General features: G+C 40.4%; 1 protein-coding gene across 1 annotated transcript in view; it reads left to right on the forward strand.

The window, feature by feature from the left end:
- Positions 1–27,233, forward strand: part of SPOCK1 (SPARC (osteonectin), cwcv and kazal like domains proteoglycan 1) — a 2,113,319-nt gene that overhangs the window by 575,862 nt on the left and 1,510,224 nt on the right. The window contains exon 3 of the mRNA XM_086931522.1: positions 23,650–23,695. Within this exon, the coding sequence (XP_086787648.1) occupies positions 23,650–23,695 (46 nt within the window). The remainder of the gene's footprint in view (positions 1–23,649; positions 23,696–27,233) is intronic.

Here is a 27,233-nt window from a genome sequence, read left to right on the forward strand (position 1 = left end):
ACCTCATTTAGTGCCAGATGTATGAACAATAGTAAAAGCAATGACCAAATAGCCAATTTTTGCAGATCACTATTTGGTAATTGCTAATACTAATGTAACAAGCATTTGCAATGCAATAGGTCTCGCATTTTTTAGAGTTAGAATTATTGGCGCTTTAATTGAAATGTTTGTTACTTATGAAGATTATTGTTTCTAGCACCTTTAAGTGCCCTTAAGTAATGTTTCCTGTTTCCCAGATTGGCAGTGAACCATATGTTTGTTAATGGTTTGGTAGAAGTGAGCATCCGGTACTTGAGGTTTAATTGGAAGCAGGTTAGGGAAAGGTATGAGTCCTGTTGCAGTTTGTAAATGTGGCTTTAAATGTGCATCCCCCTTGGTCCAAGGGTGCTAAGCAAGAACCGCAATCCTGCTGAGCAAATAAAGACACAACACACAGGGCGAGGAGAGATGAAAAGGAAGAGGGTGGTGCAGAGGCTTTGGAGAAGGGATTTACGGGCTGGAAGAAAAGGAGGGTGCGCACAGGCAGAGGGGAGGAGACATGCAAGGGGAGCCTGAACATTTTCAGTGATAATTAGAACATGCAGGAGACTATGTTGCAGAAGGGAACATTTAAAAGCGGTGATGTCAGATGGGAGGTGGGGGTGAGTAAGTAGTGTTGTGGGAGATGGGTGGGTGTGGTAGAATACGCCATATAGAGATTAAGTAACCGAACTGGAAACAAAGCAGAGGATGTGGCCTTATGGCTAGAGCAGTAGAACTCGATGCTGGGGAACCGTGTTCAAGTCTCGGCAGGGACGCTCAACATCCTGTGATTCTAGGCAAATCACTTAATATCCATGTACCTAACAAAAAATAAATGTGTCCATCTGTAACACAACTGGTGCTCATGTAAAATGCTCTGATACCTTCGGGTCAAGTTTTCCCTATATAACATTCTGTAAAAAAATAAAAAGCTTCATACAATTTTAATTAAACCAAATAAAATAGAGCCGCGACCTTGGACCTGTGGTGTGTGTGAAATACCAACCTTGCTCTTCATAAACAGCAGTGGATTCCCGACCAGTCCCTTGCCACATGCCCCTCTGCAAGTATTCAAAGTGGAGAGATATGGAGCCCTGCTGCAGGGTGCTAGCAAACTCAGGAACGGGAAGCAACCAACAACAAAGGAGAAGTTGCATGGTACCATGTAGAAGTAAAGGTGCGTGTGTTAAAGGGCTGTGCTTATCTCTGCAAGCGGCGCCGATTCTGAACAAATAATGGCAAACTTAAAGTGAAAGCCGTATCTTTAGTTAAGACTTAGGGCCAGATGTAGGTAAATCTAATTTACCGACTCATAAATACCGAATCATACCGATTCGGTATTTATGAATCAGTAAATTAGAAGGAGGGAGATGTAGGTAATTTTTTATTTTAAATTACCGATTCTGTAACATTCGGTATTTACCGATTCGGTAAATACCGAATCCAGCAAGGGTGCAGGGGGTGTCACTTTGACACCCTCTAGCACCCCAAGTACAGGCTTGTGTGCCATGTGGCACACATACATGCCCTAAGGGCATGTCTGTGTGTCACATGGCACAGGTGTGCATGCACAGATGTGCATGCACACCTGGATTCGGTATTTTACCACCCCGACTCTTTAGGGCCTGTGGGACTCTGTGGAGTGCCACCTACATCTTGATTTTCCGAATTTGTAAAATTACTGATTCGGTATTTTACAGAAACGGTAAATTTACAGAATCGGTAAATTTACCAATTCTGTAAAATACAGGCCCCTACATCTCAAAAACCAATTACCGGTCGGTAACGGCCGAATTCGGCCGTTACCGACCGGCAATTGGCGACCTACATCTGGCCCTTAATGTTTTGAAAAGTGAATACAGCGAGCCACGCATTAAGAAAGGCACACAGCAGACATTGTTTAAGTAAAAGTGCTGCATGTAAAATAGAAAAACAGCGCCGACATTATATTGAAGGAGAAAGCAGGATATGCAATCGTTAGCAAATATAAGAGCAGCTGTTCATAATTGTGAGTAGAATAATGAGAGGATAAGATTAAAATAGTATATGGTGATGAAACTCCTTTCCATTATTTCAACGGGTGTGTTACCTCTGACACCATAAATCACAATACATTTTCAATCACAGATGTCCCTTTTATTGACTCTGTGGTTGCATACTAAATACTTATTTTTTCATCAAAATTTTTTTTAACAGTTAAGTGTCCCTTCACCAAGTACATAAAAATCTCTTCGATATTTCGGAGTGAAAATCACAATTGTACACAACACATATATACAATACACAAATTTACTGGATGACAAAGAACATTATTAGAACGTTGATACACAGAAAAAGCGATTTTAAATTTGATTTTCCCATACATCATATAGTTTTTGATTCACTTCAAACATTACTGTGAGTTACTACATTCGTATCAGGGGAAATACCTATACTAAATGGTTTCCCCAAATCACTTAGTGTCCTACATTTGTCGTGTCAGAACTAAGTCCCACTTTGTTCTCGACACTCTCTATTGTTAAGGTCCTAATAGGGGTCAGAGACTATTATACAACTTATCAGTGTGAGTCAGAACAATCCGGCTCTACTAGCTAAATCAAACAGCGTCCCTTGGTGTCCCTTTAGTTTGATATCCGGAACTCCTTTCATTGGCACCATGATTAGGCAGCACTGTGTGGCTGAGGGCTGAGTTCTTGAGTTTCAGTACACAGTCAAATACTATAGTCCATTCAGAAGGTCTAGATGCAGGACAAAGAGAGATGCTCAGATACTGAGATGGGACTGTAGCCTGAGACAAAGAACCATGTTAAGGTTCTAGTTACACATCATAGCAGAGAACACAACCAAAGCAACTCAGATCTATATAATGGGAATGGACATTCCTCACACCCAAGGGACCATAGAAGTTGCTGATATGTGTACAATATTGCATTTGTGTTAACTGTAGACCACCTCATAAGTCTCATGTTCCGATATGGTCGTGGTCGGGTTACATATAGGTATACGGCGAGCAGCGCAACACAGTTGTAGCATTCTGTGCAGTGAAGGATTGCAGGACACTTTCTTTCAAGGGATCAAATGAAAACACATATACAGAGGAAAGAATGCATTATGATCACATTCAGTTTATATACAGACCTATGGTGAGAAAGCCTGGCACAATTCGCATCTGCGGAGTCATACGCAGATGTTTTGTCAGAGACTACACTTAACAATCACACTTTTGTGGGTTATACCAATGCTCTTTGAGAGGAACAACAATCCACAAAACTAGACACTTAGGGTGTATGTAGCAACTTGTTGTCAGGAGATTTATTTGCAGTAGGTGCTCAGTGACTCTTCCAGAGACTTATGGTGAGAAGCATAACCATGGCATTCAATAGGTTACACAGAAGCTTATATAGGGGCACAATTACACCTAATATTCACGCTTAATTCACCTGCAGCCCATACGAAGGCATTGGGCATACACTTTCAAAGATGACTCACTGGAGAACTGAACACCTATCAAGTACCAAATTGAGGAGGAAGAAAAAAGTGGAAAATACAATTAGGAACATGGACATGTGCAGATCTATACTTCAGAATCAGTTTAAGGCTTGCTCTGTTCCCTGGGCCTACTTGCCACGACTATGGGCCATAGCCACACTCAGAATGATCTGGGGGCAATAGGATTGAGTCTCGGGTTTGGGAAAAGAGCACACACTGCACCCAGGGCACTCTAAACACCTCATAGAACCTGCCAACAGGAGGAGTGGGTCTGAGCTTGGGTGAGTGCCATGCATTTCACAGTATGGTCATCACTGAAAAAGCCAATCATCATTCCGACCTGAAAGGTTTCTCAATGCTAGGAGCTGCTTTTTTAAATTCAGCAATGTTCTAGACTAACTTGTGAGCAACACTAACTTAACAAAACCTGCAATGCCCTTCTGATCGCAAGTAGAGAAGTGGGTGTAAAGGAGATAATGCAATCTTTGGCTAAGAGAATTTAAACATACAAAAAATAATACCCACCTCTTCACTGTGTGAGAGTTCAGCAATGTCAATAGGCAGTCCATTTCCTATTTTGTTTTCAGCGAGGTAGAAAGAGGAGCTTTACGTCTTGTGCGAGGAGGAGATCCAGTAATATGACAGGGGATTATTCAGGTTTTTCCGGGATCCCCGCATTCAGCTAAGAATCCCAGATGGTGTTCTCTTGGAAAAACAGGAAGGTAAGAAACTGCAAAAAATAACAAAATCAGAAGCTCATGAAATGTACTCTTTAAAGTGGAGAATACCCTTTACTGTCCAAAACATCTACCTGTAGGCAAAAGGATAAGGCTGAGCTATGTGCTGCACATTACTGTAACCATAATCAATAATGATGCTAGTGCAGGTAAACTTCCAACCCTACACTCATTGTGCGCCTGCTACGGTTCACTGTAGATACTCTATTCCAACTCCTCCTGACAGGGGGTGAATTAATTTCAGCATCAGTGGTGTTCAGGTGCATCAAACACTACAATAGATCACTCGTAACCCCTTTCTCAGAGAGATCAAAAGCTACAACACAGTTTGTCCCGATGCTGACCAAAAGAAGAGTCCAAGTTCAGGACTTTTCTCATGCAATGTACTGAATGAATTGTCGTTAACTAGGAAACTTTAGCAAAATGATTAAAGCCTTGTAAAGATAGACCATTCCTGCGCATATAAGCATGTTAAAACTGATCAGCGCTGGTATAGAGAATTCTATTTACACCACACACAAAGAAATCAGCTTCTATGAAAGCAAACCGGGTATACTAGTAAATGTGAGCAGAATGATTAAAGCCTTGTTTATATATGTGTTTTGTAAGCAGCGCTGCACATATGCGAGGCTCGTTTCTGTAGCAGGAGATTAGCAGCAGATTTCTAATGGGCTAAAGTGCAAATGTTTTTGACTACATTTTGGTCACAAATCTTTTGTACATACCAATGCGGTGGGCAGCTGCGGTCCGTGCAGGTAACAGCCGTGGGCGGTGGGGCCTTGTAAGGGGGGATTTTGAGGGACGATGCAGAGGGAAAATTAATTATTTATTAAATTTTCCCTCAGCATCGTCCCTCAAAATGCCCCCATGCATGGCCCCACCTCTGTTACCTGCACGGACCGTGGCTGGTGGTTCGGTATTTGGAAGGGACGCCTCAAACACGTCCCTTCCGAGTACCGATTCGCAGACCCAAATTGCGTTTCGGTAATAGGATTAAGCATGGGCTGAAAATTCGTTCCGCTCGCGGAATCTGCGGATTTTCCACGATTTCGCGATCTGCGAATCTCGCGAAATCGCGGTAAAATCCCCAAATCAGCGGGGACGAATTTTCAGCCAAGCACTTACAGGGTTACAGCAGCAGGTGCAAAAGTTGAAGCTAATTTTTTGTAACCTTTTACAAAAGGGTTACAAAGAAATTAACTTCATCTTGGGCACCTGCTGCTGTAAGTGCTTCCTGGCGCCTCGTTGCCTACTTGCAACTATTCTCTGACCCTCCTCTGACCCTTGAAGCAGGGTCAGAGAATAGTTACAAGTAGGCAATGAGGCGCCTGTCACAAAAATTAAACCTCAACAGGAAGCACTGACAGATATAAAAACAAGCATTTGCAATTCAATAGGTCTCGCATTAGGAAAGTTTGAGCTATTGGTCTTGTAAATGACAATTTTTTTAATTTATGTGTTGGTTTTGAAAATAGCTAAATTAATAGCTTTGTCATTTACAATGTTTCTTAAATTGTATTCCTGTATTCCTCCCCTTCTTTATAATAATTCAAGCTAATTGCAGAACAAATGGTTCAGTGAAAATGCATTAGTCTTTCTCACGGTTGTCTTTGAAATGTTGCTTAAGAAAGTTTTCAAAACATCACATAGTACTGTCTTGAGCGCCACTGTACCTACAACCATGTCATCAGACATGATGATATTTGTAGTCAGTTATTTTCTCCAGCTGCTCATCTGTTTTACAAAACGTTCACTATTCATGGTCCCATGCAATTGTACTTAACATGTCTATAATTAATTCTCGTCAAATTGTAGCCAAAGCTTTTCTGAAACAGATCAATGTATTACTCCCGCTGTGAATTAATTCCTTTAAGACACAGAAGCTAGTGCATAAGAAATGCAAACATCCGCATATTCAAAAGAGTATATCTATGATTTGAATAAGTTTCTGTATTTTTAGTGATTTAGGAAAGTTCAAGTTGTACTCCGGAGACAACTATGTCTTTGTTTGTTAACCTGAAGTATGCCTGCCAGTCCTAACCATATGTCTGAATTGCCTGTACAACAAAACGATGTAAAGGCAAGATTGTTCTTGCAAAATATGTTTCCTTGTGAATAAATCCCCATCTCTACAAACGTAACTAAAATAAAGTATTGCTTCCTCTTTCCAACACTCACTCACCCTTGAAGCCTAGTTATTGCTGGTGTGTAATCCAGGAACTGTCCCTGCTATTGGTCATACCGTTTTACGCGGCCACTCTTGGGATATACTCCTGGAAATACCAATATTGCCACCTTTCTAGTTCTACACTCAAATGTGATATTTCTGTGTGGACACCTGCAGATTTTGATGTTCTGAATTTTATTCATGACTCTTATGAAAATGTGGAGTTTTTCATATGTGTAGTTATGAAGAAATGTGGTTAGCCATCTCACTAGAAAGAATTTAATGGCCTTTGAAATTTAGCTATGAACATATGGTCCGAAAGAAAATCTAGCTACGAAGCCCCAGTCTGCATTAATGCATCTGCATACCTTAGAATAAAATGTTCCTTAGTGATCCTTCATTCTTTTATTTGTCCAATGCAAAGTAACATGCGGTTGTGCTAAATGTCAAGCTTTACATCCCCACTTCAAAGTTTTCTTACAGTGGAGACCAGGGTGAGATAAGAAAACAATACAGAAAACCCTAAAGAGCTCAAATTAAAAATATATATCGTTTGGCACCTGTGAATAATGGTTCATCACATTTAATCCCCCTAGATTTGTCTTTTTTGGATGTTTACTGTGCGGGAGTCATACTAATTGAGTCTCTCTCACTGTAAATTCTGGGTAAAAGGACTGGGAGTATTCACTGCCAGTGTCTACCTTTCAAGGTAAGGCCACTGCTGTGCGTCTAGGGGAGGATGCTCTGGACTGATAACATGGGATTACATACAGCAGCGGACTGAGCTAATGAAACTACCATCAGGCTCATGCAAGTATCTGCACACAGATAGCCTCTCACAGAAGGAACCCTTCAGGGTTTGCTGTTGACCTTGGTGTAGCCCTTAGACTCTGAGTGGGAATTAAGAGTGTAGGTTGGTAGTGCTGACTGAAAAGGTTGTTTGCTTACTGCATTATACCTTATGGGTGAAATCTGTGCCACCACAGTTTTCCTATAGTTAGACCTACAGATGCCAGCCAGGTATCAATTTTAAGATACACATGTCCACCAAGTGCAGATCCACTGTCATTTTCTGATAATTATACTCCTTATTTCATTTTTTAAATGGTCATATTTCTGTGGCTCACCCATATTCAGATTCCAGGCCATTGTCCCCCCCCTTCTGGGCCAAGTTATTTACTCTGCTGGCAAACAGGAGGATCAAGGCCTCCCCCCAAAAGAAAGCCATTAACAGTTCCTGGCCTGGTTCCTGGAAAAGGAAGTGGTGGGGAGGAAATCTGCAACCGCTAGTTAGCCTTTCACACTGCATGGTCTGGACAAGCCCTCAGAAATAAAGAGGAAGACCAGATCTCTTGAGCAAAACACTGGAGCTCCCCTTTGAAGTTTTGATAGGAAGGGATCAGGTAGCTGTGCCAGTTAGAGACGAAGTGAAGGCTTGCATCGAGCATCTTTTTCGCAGACTACTTGAAGATGCCATCTTTAAATATCCCCGAATGCTTTAAAGAAGAGTTGTGGCAGGGGTGGTGTTGTAATGTGGCACCTTAGGATTTGCTTGGGATGCCTGGCTTCTAAAACATTTCCCCCCAACTTAATAACCCATGAACAGGGGAGAGACTCCTGAGGAGACACAGGACTTGTGGCTGCAATGGCAAAATAATTCTCGACTGGAGAGAGAATACATCTGATACCACTTAAAAGATGGACTGAAGGACTTTGACTCCAACTGATACTCAAGACGTGATGGGTTTCTGCAAGAACAGTGGTGCTGGTGCCTCCTTTGGAACAGTTCGGGGAATGACCCTGCTGGGGGACCAGGTATGGTTCCCCTGGGACGTCTGTGGACTGGCCCATGACTCTGCTGACACACAGGCACCCTACAAGTAGTCAGGAGGATGTGGAACCTGGTAGTGTGGCTGGGAACATTAGTAGCTCAGGCAGAGGGCAAGTCTGGCAAAAAAAGTAGCAGACTGAAGCTCCCCACCCAAAAATAACTTTAGAGGCCAGGTAGCCTGAAGAAAAGGCTTATAGTGGCTAGAGCCCATCTCTGAGACCAAAACGATACAAAAATGAAGGAAATCAGCCCTATGGAGCCAAAGAAAACAGTATTTGAAGATCTGCCTCCATGGGGAACAAGGCAGAGTCGTCCAGATTGAGTATGTCTTCACATGTTTCTCATATTTCTCTTGGGGGGCAGGCGTGCAAACTCTCAGGGGTTTCCACAAGCTCTTCTTTCAAGTTTTACTGGGGAGGGGTGTGCCTGGGACCCTATCCCCAGAAACAAACTTGATCCCGGTGACCCCGCCTCCCTAGGCCTAACTCAATGAGAATTGTCCTTGGGGCTCCAACTTTCCCTGCACAGTAGATAATCAACACTGAAAACTACTGTGGTACTATTGCAGCTGGTGCTTAGGAACCTCCAGTTTCCCTTGACTGAAGAGGAAGACCATGCCCATGTGCTCCTACCCCTTTTGGCTATGTCTGAGGGGTGGGGCATCTTTTGGACGAGGACCACATATCATTAGAAGTCTTGTGTATTCTATGGAACCTGGCTGTTGGTATTCGGCTTGCTTTAATTAATCTGGCGACGGATATACTGATGATGCAAATTCTTTCTCAAATATTAAGTAAGAAAGATTATGATTTGTGGAAGAAACCATACTTAAAGAAGCAGAAAACTGTGCTTGGAAACTTTGAGAGCTTGAAACTGAGAATCACCAAAAACTCTGGACCTCCCTGCCCTGCCTATTGCAAAATATTTTAACATCATTAAGGCCAAGGCCTTCCAAAACAAAATAATATTTGAATTCCAAAGCAAAAGTATGACCACGACTAAATTGGCAATGCCCTGAACAACTACTACCCTACTGCTTACTCCTTGACAAACCATTTAAAAATAGTGTGGTAGCCTCTAAATCTCAGCTCTGTAATCTAAGTATAATTTGAAAGCTTGGTTGTGCTGTGCTTCAATCCTAAGGAGGCTTGCTAAAATGCATTAAAAAAAAACTGAAACCCTCCAGGCCCATTTAGAATTCCAGATAATTGAAGTTCCATGTGATTGATAGACCAGTAAAAGTTAGCTTAAAATAAGTGTCTTAAACTGTGCAAAATATCAAAATGAAAATGATTAAAGAATTAAATAAAAGAAAACATGCTTTTTCTCTAACGTGCAAATTAACGTGTATTATGATAATTGTTTTGATTTTGGAGTAAGCACTCATTTCTATTGTAATTACATTGTCAAGCCAGACTAGGCCTCATTTATTTCTCTAACTTTCTTTCTTTTTCTTTAACTATCTTCTCAAATGAATAAATGCTTTAGCAGATGCTGGACTGTGCCGTATTAAATAAATAATTCATGTTTGACTTCATCATAAATTTTACCTTTGTAGAATTCCTGACTTTAAAGAATGTATCCTTTTCCTCCCTAACCTACATGTTCTTATTGTATTTGTCTAGATTTTATCTGACACATATTCACAACAATGAATACTAAACAGTATATTAAAACAATGGTGTATGCAGGAAAGTGTGAAGCTCATGACTTAATTCAGTAGATTTCCAACTAAAATATTTCTGCTTTAGAATAGTTCAGTGTCACGCAGTGGAGTTCTGAATAGCTAATAGTTTAGACTACAGGGTTCTCATGGGAACTCAGAGTAAATCCAACACACATGAATGTTGGCAACTAAGTAGACGCTCTGTAGATAATACCTTGCCAACTTCGTATGTTTACCATGGGACTACAGAGAGAAACAGCAGACCATCGAATGATCCGTTTTCCTTGGTTCAATATGACCTAACATATGCCATAGAGGGATACATGTGTTTTTGTGCTTAATATATGTGTTCCTAGATAGATTTACAACATGGACTCTACACCCCACTTCAGGGCAAAGCTTGGATGATTGCTGGTGCTATTAAATGTTGTCTGTCTGTCACCTTTTATCGAAATCTACAGCTTAAATGGTAAAATTCCAGTCACAAACATCACACTAACCAATGCACTGACAGGAGATAAAACCATCATGACACTTAATAAAATAGTTGCTATAGTTGGCAACAAAACAGATGATTTGCATCAAAAACAAATGTAAGTCAAATTGCCAATGACCCTCAACATAAACATTTATATTTCTCCATCTATATACACATATTCCCTTTGGAGTTGTCTCGACCCATTTGCTGGCGAAAAATACAAAAAAGAACTTATGTTGAAGGCTGCAGAACCCATTTTTTCACCTTATGTTGAAATGAACTACACCGTGGCCTTCATTCATTTTAAGTTTATAGTATATCAGTCTGATCTACTTAATGAATTATTTTGAAGTGGAATTGGAAGGGTTGTTAAAACTGTTTGTATAAGAACACCAACATGTACCTTGGTGGAATTACAACAGCAACTTAGTGGAAGTAGAAGACAGCACAGCTGTGGCCGGCACACGTAAGTGTGGTGAGGCAGGGTAGGGCGTTGGAGAGGGGGAGCAGACAGACGACAGAATAGGTATAATTAAATAAATAAATAACACCTATTCCATCCTCTGTCGGCTCCCCCCCCCCCCCCCCCACCCGGACCCTGACCCTCCCCACCTTGTTTACCTGTACCGGCCGCCACTGAGACAACATTAATAATTCAAACTGAGCCCTTGGTATTAAGGCTGGGTGGGATACTGCTCAATTGTCACAGGCACATTTAAGAATACATTGAGGGATCATTTATGCAGTTGTCCGTGCTGGAAGAACTGAGTCAGTTCGGAAAGAAAAAAAAACGCATTAAAGTGGGCTTTCCATTTGTGTACTTAGTTAGCGCTCTAGTCATATTTTCGAGTGCCAATCCCCCATAGACAGGCGGAGGGCTTTATGCAGGTTAGAACTTGCACTGCATTCTCTGGCAGCCTATGACATAATTTGGAAAAACATGTGATCCGGTGTGGATGTTGTCGATCGTGGGGATATGAATTGGAAGTGATGAAGCACCTAGCTTGGTCTGCCTTCATTTGCATTGAGAGGAGACTTTTACTGAGTCCTATTTTCTGTGCTTGCTGTATTAGCATGAGGGAAGTCTCCGTAAAACAATGCTTTTTAGGCAATGAGTTCAAGTTATTCGCAAGAAGTGAGTCACTTTTTAGGAGTTACATGTTATAAATGACAGCCATAAAAAGTAATAATGAATGTCAGCCTTTAAAAAAACTAATTGTTATATCTTCTGTATTGAGGGCCAATGTGTGACAACTCAGAAAGACAAAAGTATAATAGCTTACTAACACATCTATTTTCATGTTATATTTGCAAATGAAGCAGTGTATTACGAATATATGTATAATTGGTTTAAATATCATACATATCTGAAAATTAATTTAGATAAACACACACGTACTCCTATGCTACACGAAAAACAATTTCCTACCATCATAACATCCATATTACCCCAGAAAACCACAACAAAAAAATATTTTCTGTACAGTTAAAAATATATGTACAAGAGAAATTCCAGAATTTGATTAAGGTACATAATTCACAAAAAAAGAGCATTAGCGGTGAGCCCAGAAACAATGAATACAAAAATCAATTTAAGTATGATAAAAAATTTTTTTTAAACAAAAACTGATTTAACGTTTTCCTGATACTGTTTCTGTGCATTCCTATGCATTTTTATTATATATTTTCACATCAAGGTTAGCAAAAGGGCTAAAAAATGACTTTCAAGGGAATTTAGTCAACTAACAATAAACAGTTGGATTTGGGTTATTATCAAGAGGAAACCCCCTAAGCCTCATTTTCTTACAAAAGCTTTAGGTACTGAAAATAATATGGAATTAACACTACACTCCTGTATCTTTCCAAACACCCCTACCAGAGAACGCCTGTCATATGGCAAACCTAAAAACAAATCTGTCAAAGAACATAAAAAAGCAACATGCACACTCTCCAAACCCCAAAAGTTATTTTGTTTTGATATTTTACACAAAGTACTTTAAGAATAAAGAACACTTGCCTGCAAAATGATGATTTGTGGTCTTCCCATTCTGCTCCAAAATGTTCCAGTCCATGAACTTCTATGGAAAAAAAACTTATTGATTGGTAAATGATAACAAGGATGTTTTTCATTGAGGGGGTTCGAAGTGACATCATATTAACAAGAGCAAGGCTCAAGCTGCTTTTGTCACTCAGTACCTCACAGTGAAAAACATTCCCTTTATTCATGGTTATCAATCTATTATTTTATGTTAAGGCGAGCCCCTCCATTTAATGCCACTGGAATCATGGAGGAGCCATACAACACTCGACAGCACCGGCTTGTGCCCTCTACCCTTTATTAAATCTGGTATGCTGCAACCCATACAACTGCACCCTGACCATTGCAAGAGATACCTGATGACCTTAAAGTGTCCCACATCACTCTCACTATTACATCCCCTATAGCAAATATATACAAAAATACCTTGCCTTCTGCCACTCAACTCCCCCACCCTCTCTGGTTAGACTCCCCCTGCCAAAATGGTAAAAGACCTGGTGTCCTTTCACTCACCCATATCAATCTCTCTTCAATACCTTCTCCTCGTGGCCAAATATATAAAAAGAACATGGACTCCTAACACCTACACTGTGCACCCTCTGCAATTGCAAGTTGCCCACACACAAGTTGATAAAAAGAGCTCCTATTCTGCCACACTCTTTTAAGTTTATCACCTCTTTACCCTTAAGCATTTAACCTCCTACTCCAAATTAAATTAAAACGAAAATGGTACATTGACACCCACCGACCCACACCACACTCTCTTCAACTCTCTCCTTTAAATATTCACAAAAACGTCTTCCTGCTACCCAAACCCACCAACCTCTGTGCCTTCCCTCCTGCCCTCTACCCTACCAAAGCTCTGCTCTCTGATCACCAGCATGTGAAAACAAAAATAGGGTTGGCTCTAATCAACAAGGCTGCGCCTGTATACCAAATAACAAAAAGAAGTGCCAATACTGATCACATTTATTCAATGATTGAACTCATCATCCACATCAAGAAAAATAATTCGAGATAGGGTATTGCTACTTTGTCGCAATTTTATTTTATACAAATTAAACAGTCTTTACAAAATTTATCTTTTCATAAAAAAGAGAAGCATTGGAAAAATTAGAAAAATACAGGACACATCAAGCTACATTCAATAGAAACTTCAAACATCCCAAGACCTCAATCATATCACAATCAAAAAGCATTCACCTCATTCATACCTCAATCAGACATACCACATACTACTGTTACAGTGAACAGAAAATACAAACTGGATCTGCACAAATTATACGATAATTTAGTACAATTCTTAGAATACAGTACATTCCAATAGATTGTTGAATTTTGTACCCTTCATTAAAGATTAATACACTGATGGGTAATGTACAAAAGATGGTAAGGAGTCTGGGAGTAGTAATAACTCCTGGATGCTAAAGCAGACCAGTAGAGAAATGGCCTACGCGTTTCAAATACCCTTCTATTTGTGAGGGATTCTCATCAGGGCCTCAAACACACCCAATAGGCAACAAATCGATCCTATAGGGGTGGGAACCGAAAAGGCTTCTCTCAGATAACAAGACCTCTTATGGGGCAAGTCAAACCGCCAAATGCAAAAGGAGATTCAACGTCGGCGTGTTAAACGGGAAAGATCTCCGTCGCCTTTGGGGGGGCAACATCAACACATATCCGCTGGGTCGCGGGTGTTGCGGAGTATATCTTTAGAAAAGATTGAGCATCGGAGTGTTTAGCGGGAGTCCTCTCTGTATCGCTACGGAGAGGACTCCCGCTAAACACTCCGATGCTCAATCTTTTCGAAAGATATACTCTGCAACACCCGCGATACAGCGTATATGTGTTGATGTTGCCCCCCCAACGGCGACGGAGATCTTTCCCATTTAACACGCCGACGTCTAATCTCCTTTTGCCTTTGGCGGTTTGACTTGCCCCATAAGAGGTCTTGTTATCTGAGAGAAGCCTTTTCGGTTCCCACCCCTATAGGATCGATTTGTTGCCTATTGGGTGTGTTTGAGGCCCTGATGAGAATCCCTCACGAATAGAAGGGGATTTGAAACGCGTAGGCCATTTCTCTACTGGTCTGCTTTAGCATCCAGGAGTTATTACTACTCCCAGACTCCTTACCATCTTTTGTACATTACCCATCAGTGTATTAATTTTTAATTAAGGGTACAAAATTCAACAATCTATTGGAATGTACTGTATTCTAAGAATTGTACTAAATTATCGTATAATTTGTGCAGATCCAGTTTGTATTTTCTGTTCACTGTAACAGTAGTATGTGGTATGTCTGATTGAGGTATGAATGAGGTGAATGCTTTTTGATTGTGATATGATTGAGGTCTTGGGATGTTTGAAGTTTCTATAGAAAGTAGCTTGATGTGTCCTGTATTTTTCACATTTTTCCAATGCTTCTCTTTTTTATGAAAAGATAAATTTTGTAAAGACTGTTTAATTTGTATAAAATAAAATTGCGACAAAGTAGCAATACCCTATCTCGAATTATTTTTCTTGATGTGGATGATGAGTTCAATCATTGAATAAATGTTTTCAGTACTGGCACTTCTTTTTGTTCTCTGATCACCAGGGCACGGATAGCAACACAGGCACTACACAGTGTCTCTGAGAGTAGTGTTCACAAGGGTTTGAACTTTTTTCTGTCAGTGTGGGTCTGAGATCAACTTTGATTAAAAAAAAGTCACAATTAGATCAGGGGAAACCAGCACTCTCCCTTGTAATGTTACAGCAGGGAGAAACAGCCCCTCTCTTTCCCACTCCTGTGACGTTGCAGCAGTAAATTACCAGATTCATAATCTGGTAATCATGCAATTGGCTCTAGAACCAAGCGTAGCAAAATGTTACCTCAACACAAATGGTGAGAGTAAATAGCATTGTAATCAAATGAAAACACTTTTGCATTTCATGCACTATTTTTACATATACATATATTTCTTTACGTTTGGAGAATATATAAAGTTACTTATAAATTTACAAAAACACATATTTATTCAAACAGTTGTTCTGCTCTTTGTATTGACAGGAATTACAAGATAACCATCCGCGTGTTGTTTTAACTTAACATTTTTAATTATTGGGTTTTGCTTTTATTAATATGAATAATAATGTAAATATTGAAACACAGCTAAATGTTTTCTAAAACATATTTTTGAAAGTATCGACACTATAATATTTGTCCAAATAAATAGCTGTATTGCTGTTGTCAATCCTGAGGATATAGTGGTTGACTCCTTTTTTGTTATTGTTATTGTTATGATGGAGTGCTGTGTCTAAGTTGTGCTATCAATGTAGAGGGGTTGCCCTAATATGTTTATGTGTTACTTTCTTAACGGTAACTACATCGATATAGCAATACATGGATGTATCTACCTCCTTCACCGCTAAACTGATTTGCCCTTCTAAATGTGTTTTACTACTACCCTGATGCCACTGCATTGAACCTGTTTCCATTACTTTTCTTTTACACTTAAAGTGTAGAGAAGTTCACATTGCCATTGTAGTGCATTACTGCCTTACACATTAGAGCACATGACATATGTTCTGTTATTACTAAAAGTATTGCTAATATTTGGTGTGTTTAACAAACTACCAATCAGTTAGTTGTAGAAAGTATTTTAAAATGTTAAGGAACTTTTCATTTACTTATGTCATACATTAAGATTATTTTTTCTTTTAAAATGCTTTCATTTACAGGAAGTTGAGGTATGTTTTTGATTTCTCCATTGTTTATCTCACTTTGTGTCAAAACATTTTATATCACAGAAATCACACAAGCAAACCCCTTTTATTACATATCACATTGCTCAGATTAGCAGTTATGCCTCATTTTTCCATTTATTTGTATCATAGTTTTAATCAAATGTTGAACAGCTATGCTAACACTAGCTTTCAAGGTCAGTATCTATCTCTAATTAAAACCAAAGGACATACCTATTGTATAAAATCATGACATACTTTTATTGTCGTCTAATAAAATAGGTCCAAGTAAGGAACGTGTATGTATTCCCAATTACAGTTTATTTGATTGGGGTCAGCATCTCACTTTTTTATATACAAAAAAATGGCATATGCCTTGGGGAGACAGATAAGAGTTATTCAGGGCAGGCAATGGACCAGAATTAGAGCACAGGAATTGGTGTATTGTTTATTCAAACTATATTTGCAACCATGAAATCAATATAAAAATTTCAGTAGGTGAACTGTCTTCGTACAATATTTATGTACCCAGGAAATGTAAACAGCAGTCTGTTCAGTTATAGCATACATTTAGCAGTTTGATGAACAAAAACTGTTTTTTTTTGTTAGAACTTTCTAGCAAACCTTAGAAATACACTTTCTCAATATGTTGTCTCTATTTTATTATACAGCAATTTGTATTTTTTGGTTTGTGCATCACTTAATGTAAGCTATATTTGCTATACTTTTATTATGGGACTCATGAATTTGTATTAAAAAGTAAACTTTGTTTACAGGGTGTATAGTAACCATGAAGTAAAGCCATCAATTTATTTTATGTTTAAACACTAGTTTTTTAACATTAGTTCCGTAATCGGCTAATCAATTCTAAATAACACCAAAATTGAAGCCTGGTACTTGACCATGTTCATTTTTAGGTCGAGCCCTGAGCCAGCGGGCAGTTTAGTATGGGAGAGAAGCCACGCCCACTCCCCTGCCCATCTTTTTCATTGGCTTATGTCTTTGTTCTTTACTAAATGCTGCCTTGCATTGGTTTATAGGCCTGTTAGTCCCTCCCTACGACGGCCATGTCGTCATTTGCATCCTTACATGGCTACTGGCCCCTTTACTTCGAGTAGTATTTTCTGCCATGCCTTCTCCCCCCCAGCACTCCTGTTGTTCGTGCCCCCCTGCCCCCCCGCCCAGCCGCCCGCCTGCAATGCAATAGGTCTCGCGTAAATGCGAGTCCTATTGCATTGCAAATGCTTGTTTAAATTCTAGCCACCCCTATACTGAAATCAATTTAGTAAGTGATAATTTTTAGTGGGGAAGGCCGGCAAATTAAGCCACTGACATCTAAAGGATTTACTTTGTTTCTTCAGGGCATCCTCCAAGGTAAAGTGGGACACTACTTCAGTTTTGTAAAATACTTTCCTTCCCACTTTTTGCGATGAACATGTGCTGGAAGTTGATTCTGCGTAGAGTCTTGCCACTGAAGGCCTAGACCGGAACCACAAACTTTGTTCTTTTGAACAGACAATAAAGGCAGCCATCCTAGTATTTTCGATTTAGACATCAATCGCATCATGCGTGACATGATATTGCACAGTGAAGAAGCTATTTAAAATATTCTTTTATTACAATGATTAAAAAGTATGTAAATACAAGTTGGTTACAAAACAAAGAAAATACCTAATTACACTGTATTTCAAATTGCATTCATAATATCAGTTATAGTTTGGCCATTTGAAGTATTATTTGAAATAAGTAATACTGCACACTTAACTACAAACTCTTTTTTTTTTCTAATGCTAACGAAGATTTGCACATCAACATGGCCACTTTAAATTTTTATAAATGAAGTAAAATGTAACTAGTTTAATGGTCCGTCTTTCATCTAGATCAGTGCAGATAGGAGCGGTACATGCCTGTTGTCGCTAAGGTGTTTTTTAGACAGCTGTCTGGGTAGAAACTTTATTGATTACATAGAACATTATTTTTAGAAACTCCATTTAAAATATTAGAGTTTTGATGTAAGTATTAAGAACGTTACCGATATAAGATATTTTGCTTTTAATAATAAAAGGTATGTCTTTATAGAAACACAAACTATTTGTAGTTTTTAAAAGAGGAGATTGCGATTTTTTTCTGATACATAATTATTTATAAATGTACGTCCACTGCAGTTTGAAGGCAAATGGGTCCTCGATTAGCAGAATCTCTAAGCATTTTTTTAAAGTCTCGCCTACGCAGCGCGCAAGTGCTGCTTAGAGGGACCTCTTGGAATCACTCAGCACTTTTGTTCGAACTCGTGCATGTTTTGCACTGCTCTCTATGGACTCGTGCATGTTTGGCGTTTCCCTTGCGGGAGTAGCAGCAGCACCATCTGCTTGCAATTATCGCAAAACAGATGGCGCCCCTGCTCGCTCCCGCAAGGGAAATGCTGTGCAAGTCCCTTCCCCGTTTGAAACCTGAGCGCTCTTCTGCTGCAGCTGGGACACACGCACAGCTCCCTGTATGTTGAGGGATGGATATAAACAATCGCAGTGCTGCTCAAAGGGGGAAAAAGTTCATGATCCCTCGCTCTTCCATGAGTGATCGATAGCTCGAGCTGTTGGACCAAGCGGGGGTGAACTACTGGAGTGAAGACCCCAGGGAGATGAGTTAGTGCTTGTGGAAGGTGCAGGCCCGCTAAGGTGCACGGGCGCTGCTCCAGTGTAAGGAGGTAATTGAGACCACATGCTGTAGTGTTGCTTGGTCAGCACTATCCTAACCCACCTCATCCTGCCCTTTCTCTCCCGGGACTCACCCGCTGTTGCTGCCTGCTCCTGTTGCACTCTGGTCCTGGCCTTGATCCCTCGGGCTCACCCACGCTGACCACCCTCCTGACGCACTCTGTCCTTGGTCATGCCTTGATCTCTTGGCTCACCCTCCTGCTGCACCCCATCCCTGGTCATCCTGCCCTTGACCCCTCGGGCGCACCAGTGCTCACCACCCTCCTGCCACACTTTGTCCTTGTCATCCTGCCCTTGACCCCTCAGGCTCACCCGCGCCGACACCCGCCGTTGCTGCCTGCTTCTGAAGCACTTTGTCCCTTGTCATCCTGCCCTTGACGCCTCGGGCTCATCCGCGCTGACCACCTGCTGTTGCTGCCTGCCCCTGCCGTACTGTGGTCCTGACCTTGATCCCTCAGGCCCACCTGCGCTGACCACCTTCCTGCCGCACTCTGTCTCTGGTCATCCTGCCCTTGATCGCTCAGGCTCACCCGCACTGACCGCCCTCCCAATACTTGTGGCTGCCATGCGCACCCCCAAGTCCCCGGGGAAACCCATGTACGACGCCTGGGTCAGCGACAAGCCACTCCATTGAACCAAGGACAGAAAGTCAATTTTCATTAAAGAGTTCAGAGATTCCCCAGGTCAGGAGGGTTGGTGGAGGGACTTGGGAAGGCAGAGTGACCGGTAAGAGGAGACACATGGTTCAATCCACACAGGGCATTTTGCACAAGTACATAAATAATACATTTCTGGGTGGGTACAAGCTTACCTGCATGATATGGGAGACACAAACTGCAAATATTAGATCGACAACACATAAAACATCCAATAAAAAATCAAAGAACAACAAGACCAATTAAACAAGGTACAAGTGGAGCAGTAAGAAATGTGCATTGTTGTTATTTTAGTTTCAGAGTTGCTTTGTGTGCAAGCTACATACACGTGGCTAAAGAACACTTCTAGCTGCTTAGGAGTTCAGAAAGTACTTCCTAAATCCAGAAGTTCACAAACCGATGCTGGAGGAGGACGGCTTCATCATGAATCTAAACACGGCCTAGAAATAGCCTGAAGGTGATGCTCTTAACTCGCATCCGAGCCGAGCGCCGTTGTGCAAATTCAACGAGTTTGTGTACACATCTTGTCTGCACACCGACCTTTCGTTCATAGGCACCCTTCCCCCTGCTGACCCCTCCCCAGCATTAAACACACACACTTTGGAAGGAGATGCTCACAGAAACGAGGATGGTGGGAGCAACTCTTTAACCCATCTGAAGTTTGCTGATGTACACGTTATGCCCGGGGCCTAAGCAGCAGCGCCCCCTCGAATGCCCCTCTTCTCCTGTAACAATCACTCATGGTTTGTTAGTAGGAAACCAGAGTGGGTTGATAACAGCTAGAGGGGTGAGCTTCAGAAAAGAGGACCGCGTGTTTCTGATGTGTGTCATACACTCCCCGCCCCCTTGCATCAAAATCCAATAAAAGCTTACAGTAAGCGCAGCTGGGGATGGTAGAGCGCAGGGTTGGATTGGGATTAGAAATGATCCCTGGCATGCTAAGCAAGCATTGGCATAGCCAATAGGTCTCGCCTTTAGGACCGTATAAGTGTTTAGCCATGCAACAGTTGTAATTAACTATGCTTCCTTCAGCTTCTGAGGAGGAATGGGTGGGGAAGAAAATCTGCCTCTGTTAATTAGCTGTCACACTATACAAGCGCTTGGGCAGCACAGGCCCACTGAACACATGAGGAAGCCCAGACCCCTGTAGTTGATACAGGAGGTGGCTCTTCTTTGAAGTTTTGGTAGGAAAGGTCCTTGCACTGATGTCAGTGAGAGGTGTCTCTGAGGCTCCCAGAGGAGATGTGACCATTGACCTCTGGATGGCTCCATCTTGAACTCGTCCAGCATGCTGCATAGGAGGATTGGGACCGGGGTGGAGAGGTGATGTGGCACCCTGGGATTGGCTTTGGGTGCCTGGCTTCTAGATTTTCCACCCCCTTTTCAACATTGACCCCAGGACCACTGGGTCTCTCCGAGGGAAAAAGAGGCTGGCCCCCTTGCATCCCCGAAGGATAAGTTAAGAGAAGATCTAGAGGCTCTACCACAGAAGGAAGAGAGAGATAACGGATACAAAGACCATGTGAAAAGTTGGTTAAGAGAGCCAGTAGAAATAGCTCCATACAAAATGCACCCTTTCTAGGCCAGTAGGCCAGGAGGCCGAATTGCTTGGGGCTCCGCCGCCTCTTCCTCAAATTACCCCATGGGTCGGCCAGGGTGCAAGCGTCGATGTGAGGGGCTGACACAGTAAGAAAATGGGGGAGTGCAGTCTAGCCTACCCAACACAAGGATGTGGGCTCCAGGATACCATCTCTGGGCTCCCAACAATGGAAAACCAATGGGGAGCACTGCTGCCACCATGAAGAAGACACCCTGCCCTTATAGAGCGGGCAGGGTGAAGCACGCTGCTGGCTTTACTCACTTTTGGGAATGCTCTATTTAAGTATGTAGAGTCATGTGCACTGGACTGTGTATATTGTGTTTTTGGTCTTAATGTTACTGAAATGTGTGCAAGGTATATGAACCTCTCTGTATTTGAATCCTTTTGATGGACTTAAAGAGCTGTCACATATATTATGGACCGTTGTTGGTGCAATATTTCATGGTGAGAATTGGGTATTTTCATGGTTACATTTGTTAGGCTGTGTGTTTAACTTCAGTGCAGCCACCATGGCTATTCGTAACAGAGTCCTGTGACCTCTTCAAACTCACTCATCTAATCACCCGCCTGGGGACCCACTGTAGGAAATGCCTCGCTGCCCACCTTAACCCTCCCCATGACTTATCCTGTTCCAAGACACCTCGTCACTTTCCATGGGCCCCATACCCTCACAAATGTATACGGGCACGCTCTAGGTTGGTAGACTTCCTCTTCCGCCCTCATGCACCAGTTCATGTTTGAGGTCATTTATTGCACTATATGCCCCCTAACCACCATCAAGATCACATTGCAAAAAAGGTGTGAATACCTGTCCAATGTCGGCTCCCCCCAGAGACCCACAGTTACAAATTGGGGAGTTAGCGTTCGGTAACAATCTTGGACTGAAGGTATCCTGCCTCTCACCATCTCCCAGTATCCTCTGCATTCCCACAAGGTGTCGCTCAAGGTCCCTCTCTGTCGACACATACCCTGAGGCACTGGTTGCTGTCTATCTTCCCCCTCTTCTGGAAGCGGGTTCTCCTGCAGTATTGAATATGGAATAGCTTCCACTGTACCAACCGAAATTCCCCTTGGATAGCTACCTCTCTGGGGTATCTGCAGGCCTCACCCAGGTGTCGTCCTCCAGTCTCCCCAAGTCACACTCCCATTTCTTCATAGACCATCCAAAGGAGGCCAGCTATGCTTGTGCAAGACTGCGTGCTTATTGAGTGGGGCCCTAATACATGATACTCCAGAGGCGTTTCCTCAATATCGCGGAGGAGGTCCCTATATCCCAATAGGCTATGTTTCACCTGTTGATATCGGAGATATTGGCCCCTGATCAGCTTGAATTGTGAATGAAGTTCTGGAATCAGAATCACATCTTCCTCCCTTCAGACCTTTGCCACTTTTGCGATTTCTAGCAAGTTCCACGTTTTGAGGTCCTCCACATGCTTCAGTCATGTTAGCAGGGTGGATTCCCATATTGGTGTCTCAAGCATCACCTGCCTCATCCAGCCCATTGATCTCGGCACCTCCCGCCATAACTTCACCACCAGTTGATTGGACTTAGCAGTTGCTTCCCCCTAGCTGCCCTGTACAGCCAATGGGGGTATCCACGGGGTTCATCTCCTGTCTTCATTTGTTGAAGGTTCCTTCTCCATTGTAAATGCCCAATCATTAATGACCTGCAATTGGGCCGTCCACAAACACAATTTCAGATTTTTGAGGGTCACAGGAGGGCTACCCTCCATCCTCTGGTTTAATTGTAAAGGTGGAGATGGTAATCCTTGGCAGGCCCCTTCCAATAACAGCAATCTAGATCCTGGTTGGCTATGTGCTTCACTCTAATCAACTCTCAAACTGGTCCCTCTCTTTAGTGCAAAAAACTAATGTTGAATTAAATATATTTCTTGATTTCATTGCTGCACCGCCCTTTACTAGTAACGCAAACTGTTTCTATCCTTTTCATTTCAAGTGAGTAATATTTCTCTAGAGGTAAAATGTGCTTTTTTCTAGATTATCTGATCAATATTTTAGGCTGCCCTCTTTCTATCAGGTTGGAGGGTAAATGGATTCCTACATTTCTAAGATAGAAATGATTTATCTTTGTTTGCTGAGTTAAAATCCTGTCGCTCCAATCTGATATGAAAGCATTTATATGCACAATTTACTTGTTCACCTAGTAGAAGCAAATTGGAGTGCTCCTTGAGCTCTGCTGCTGTAGAAGATTTACAGGTGCACTCCTGAGATTTTGTTGTGAATCTCCAACCAATCAAAAACGTATACCAATTGTAGATGAAGAACCACAGTATCAAACTTTTGATGGCTGCAAATCGAATCACTTGAAATAGTGCATGCAAATGAAATACCACCCATACACAATCTCTACATCAAATGTGTACATTGTTCTGATGTCAAGAAAATAGCTTTTAATATCATTTCAAGACCTGTTATGACTTTACTGTCAATTATTTTATTTTTTTAGACAGATATATGTTGAAATGTAGCAATATAAAATTGTAACATATTTGTTTTATTTTATTATAGGAAGATTATCTCAGAAGTTGGAACCCAAGCAAACCTTTTGATCAAGGTAGGGCTTGCTTTTAATAAGAGGTATTTTAAATTACACCTATGCATACATTATAGAATGTTAATTATGTGCAAACTGTGCTGTGATATTGACCAGCATTTTTTAGAAGATATCTGCTTTGTCATTGTAAAGCACCTGCTAATGAATAATTGCTATAATCCAAATGTATGACCTTATATTACCATCAAAACTGAGAGAAAATATTCTTCAGGTGCACACTGCAGAAGAATATCAGGAATTTGTGATTGCTTTTCAGGCAGTGCTATTTTGTCAATTAGTCTATTCTTACAAAAGGTAAAAGATCTGTTTGCCTGGACTTCCCTCCCATCCACCAATAGAAGAACCTTTATACAGAAGTGAGAAAATTGGCATTTGCAGTTTAAATGTGAATATTTCCACTTTGCTTATGGATTTCAATAACATTTTTGTTGTATAAGCAGTGGTGTCCTGTACTGTTTGTTAGGTATTCCGCTAAATTGTTTTGTCTCATTTTCTAAGTGTTTCACAAGACTAATAATGAAAGTCCTTACAGAAGTTTGATTGTAAATTATAATCTCTCAATTGTGATATTTCAAAAATCATACAAAACATAATCATATTAGATTTTCACAGAATGTGATTTGTAGCTCACTGTGCAGCCAAACAAGACATTTCTACATATTTGAAATGTCATTACTTATTGCACATTATGTATTTTTTTAATTCAATGTAGACAAAAATGTAGACACATCTGGTGCATCAATACTACTTAGGAATCTTCTTAGACAGTTCAGTAATACTTTTATTTTGGAGATATTTAAGTATAACTCATGATGGTTGTGATCATTATTGATAGGTGCATACTTCTTTAAATGTCTATTCAGAATCAGAGGTGCACCTACAAAATAGAAAGAAGACAAAGACAGCTCATACAGCCTGTTTCACAAAAATGTTTATACCTGTTGGTACCACTTGCAAGTCTAAAAAAAGGCATTTTCACTAATGATTGCAAAATTTTGATTCAATGGATCACAATTTTCAAGCGGAATTTAACTCACTAGTCACACAAGTAGCCAAATATTTCCAAATGGGTAAGTGTGGGAGAAAATAGAGAGAAATTAAGGGAGACCAGAAATTGATCATACAAATGTTTTGTTCAAACACAAGTGGTACACTGTGGCCTTTCAAGAAATTTTGGAGCTTGGGTTTTGCAGAAAATGCACAGGGATATTTAAAACTTATGAAATTCAGCAGTTATAGGGTCAGGGACCCCAACTCCTGGGACACTGCTGCTCCCTACTTGCAAGAGCATTGTCAGGGACAACTCCCTGCCAACGCACTTGTGGCCACGGTGCAAAGGCTTGCTCCTACCTGGCGGGAGCAGAAAGCAAAAAGTGCTCTCACAGGCATGAGTACATAAATGCAGCCAGAATCCACTGCGCCCTTGTACATGCAGGGAAGCGGGCCTGCATTTGCTGTGGGTTTCCCAGGTGAGACTGGAAAACCTACATCATTTTTCCATTTGTTGATGCCGCACAACTTCTCCTCTTTATTATTTCCATGAAGCCCCAGGAGATGGAGGTCCCCAGGGCCTCCTAAAAAGGTTAGGGAGGAGGGCTGCACTCCTCATCCTTTGAAATAATGTAACCCCCCAAGCTCGCCCACCGGGGGAGATTAAAACTGAAAAAGGGCAGGAGCCTCCCTTTATTTTGTTTTTTTAAGCTTAGTGAATTTGTGGCCATGTAAAAATAAAAGCTGTTTTGGCCACTGAGGGTCCCTTTGATACCCCCCACCATGCCTTAGAAGGTCAGGGTGTCACCTATCCTGCCCCCCATCGATTTGTTTTCCCTTTTTTGAAACAGGGGATTGAACCCATGAGTCCTAAAGGTTTTGCTGCCACATCTTAGTTAATGTGATATCAACTAATATGATCTTATCCCTAGATCTGTTGGGTTCACTTATCCACTGCAGAGTGATAGATACATAAACTTTAAACCTTAATTTTCAGAAACTACTGAACATATTTATTCCAAATCACAAAAAGCACACTTTCTGCGTCAAGATCTAGCATTCTGCAAACACTGGTGTAATTCTCTTCAGCCATTTCTGCAGTATCATTGTTAAATTTTCCTATGGATAATTGCATAAGAAAATGTATTTTGGGACCTGTTAACAAATCAAAAATCCTTTGGGTTATAAATATATATATACATACATACATATATATATATATATATATATATATATATATATATATATATATATATATATATATATATATATATATATATATATATATATATATATATATATATATATATATATATATATATAAACATAAACATACAGTTATATTAAAATATTGTTAAGATTAGAAGACTCAAAATTGTAATAATAATTTAAATCTATTTTCAAATAAATTTAATTCAGTAACAGTTATATAGCACTACATTATGTAATGTAAAGTGAATAAATAAGTAATTCATTTTTCAAAATAAAATGAAAATAATTACAAGTAACTTATTACGTTAAAATAATTTAATGTGAAGTTACTTTTGGTAATTAATTTAAAAATAATAAGTAATTCAGTTTAATAAATAGAATAAAATATGGGTTAATGATTTTAATTGATTTGTGTATAAAATGAGTAGCAATGTTATTTTAGGAGTTACGGGTGAGTAGTGGATGGGGTAGTAAAGAGTTTTGTCCTCAGATATGGGCGGGGTATAGGGGAAGAAAGACATTGTAGTGCTCAGGTATAAGCCCTAAAAAGTAAGTAGTTGGTAATGAGTTTTTTGAGATGATAGGAAGTGTATTGAGTAGTAATGTGTATTTTAGGTGTTCAGGAATGAGTAATGGGTAGAGGCGGCAATATGTATTTTGAAGTCTAAAGGTAGGGAATTTTATAAAATTACATTTACATTGTTATTGCCTGTAAGTACTGATTACAACTATGTATTAATATAAGGTTAATTTGTTCTAATTAAAATGTATTTCATTAAACAGATTGTATGTGAAGGTATTTAAAATTAATTGGATGTTTTATATCTCTTGGAAATGTGTTTATATTTATACATGTGTGTATATATGTGTATGATTATATACAAAAATATAAACATATATGTATATATAAAAATATATATACACAAACATATAAATTGAAAACTATGACTTACTATCTTACCTGCAAAGTAAAGTCCTCTTCTGATGTAAAGTACAGTGATGTATAGGTACATGCAATGTAATGACAACCATGTAATGACTCCTGATGTAAAAAGTAGCAATATAACAACTGGCATTCCACTTTTGAGAACCCCCTTGTTCAATACATCCTTGATGTAAAGTGATTTTTCCTTTCCCAATATATCCATTCTTGCCTTTTGCAGAAATAGATTTGCGTGTGGTTCCTTATAGAGAATAGCCCTTCTAAATTTTTGTGTATATACTACATAGAACCTTGTTTGTTGGTGTTCTATGGATATTATATGTTTCCTTAGCCCCAGTCACAGATATTGTGAAGCCTCTAATCTTCATCTTAGTACTGTGGAAAATCAACCAT

Source organism: Lissotriton vulgaris, chromosome 7 (assembly GCF_964263255.1).
Source record: "Lissotriton vulgaris chromosome 7, aLisVul1.2, whole genome shotgun sequence".
In the NCBI taxonomy this organism is placed as follows: Eukaryota; Metazoa; Chordata; class Amphibia; order Caudata; family Salamandridae; genus Lissotriton; species Lissotriton vulgaris.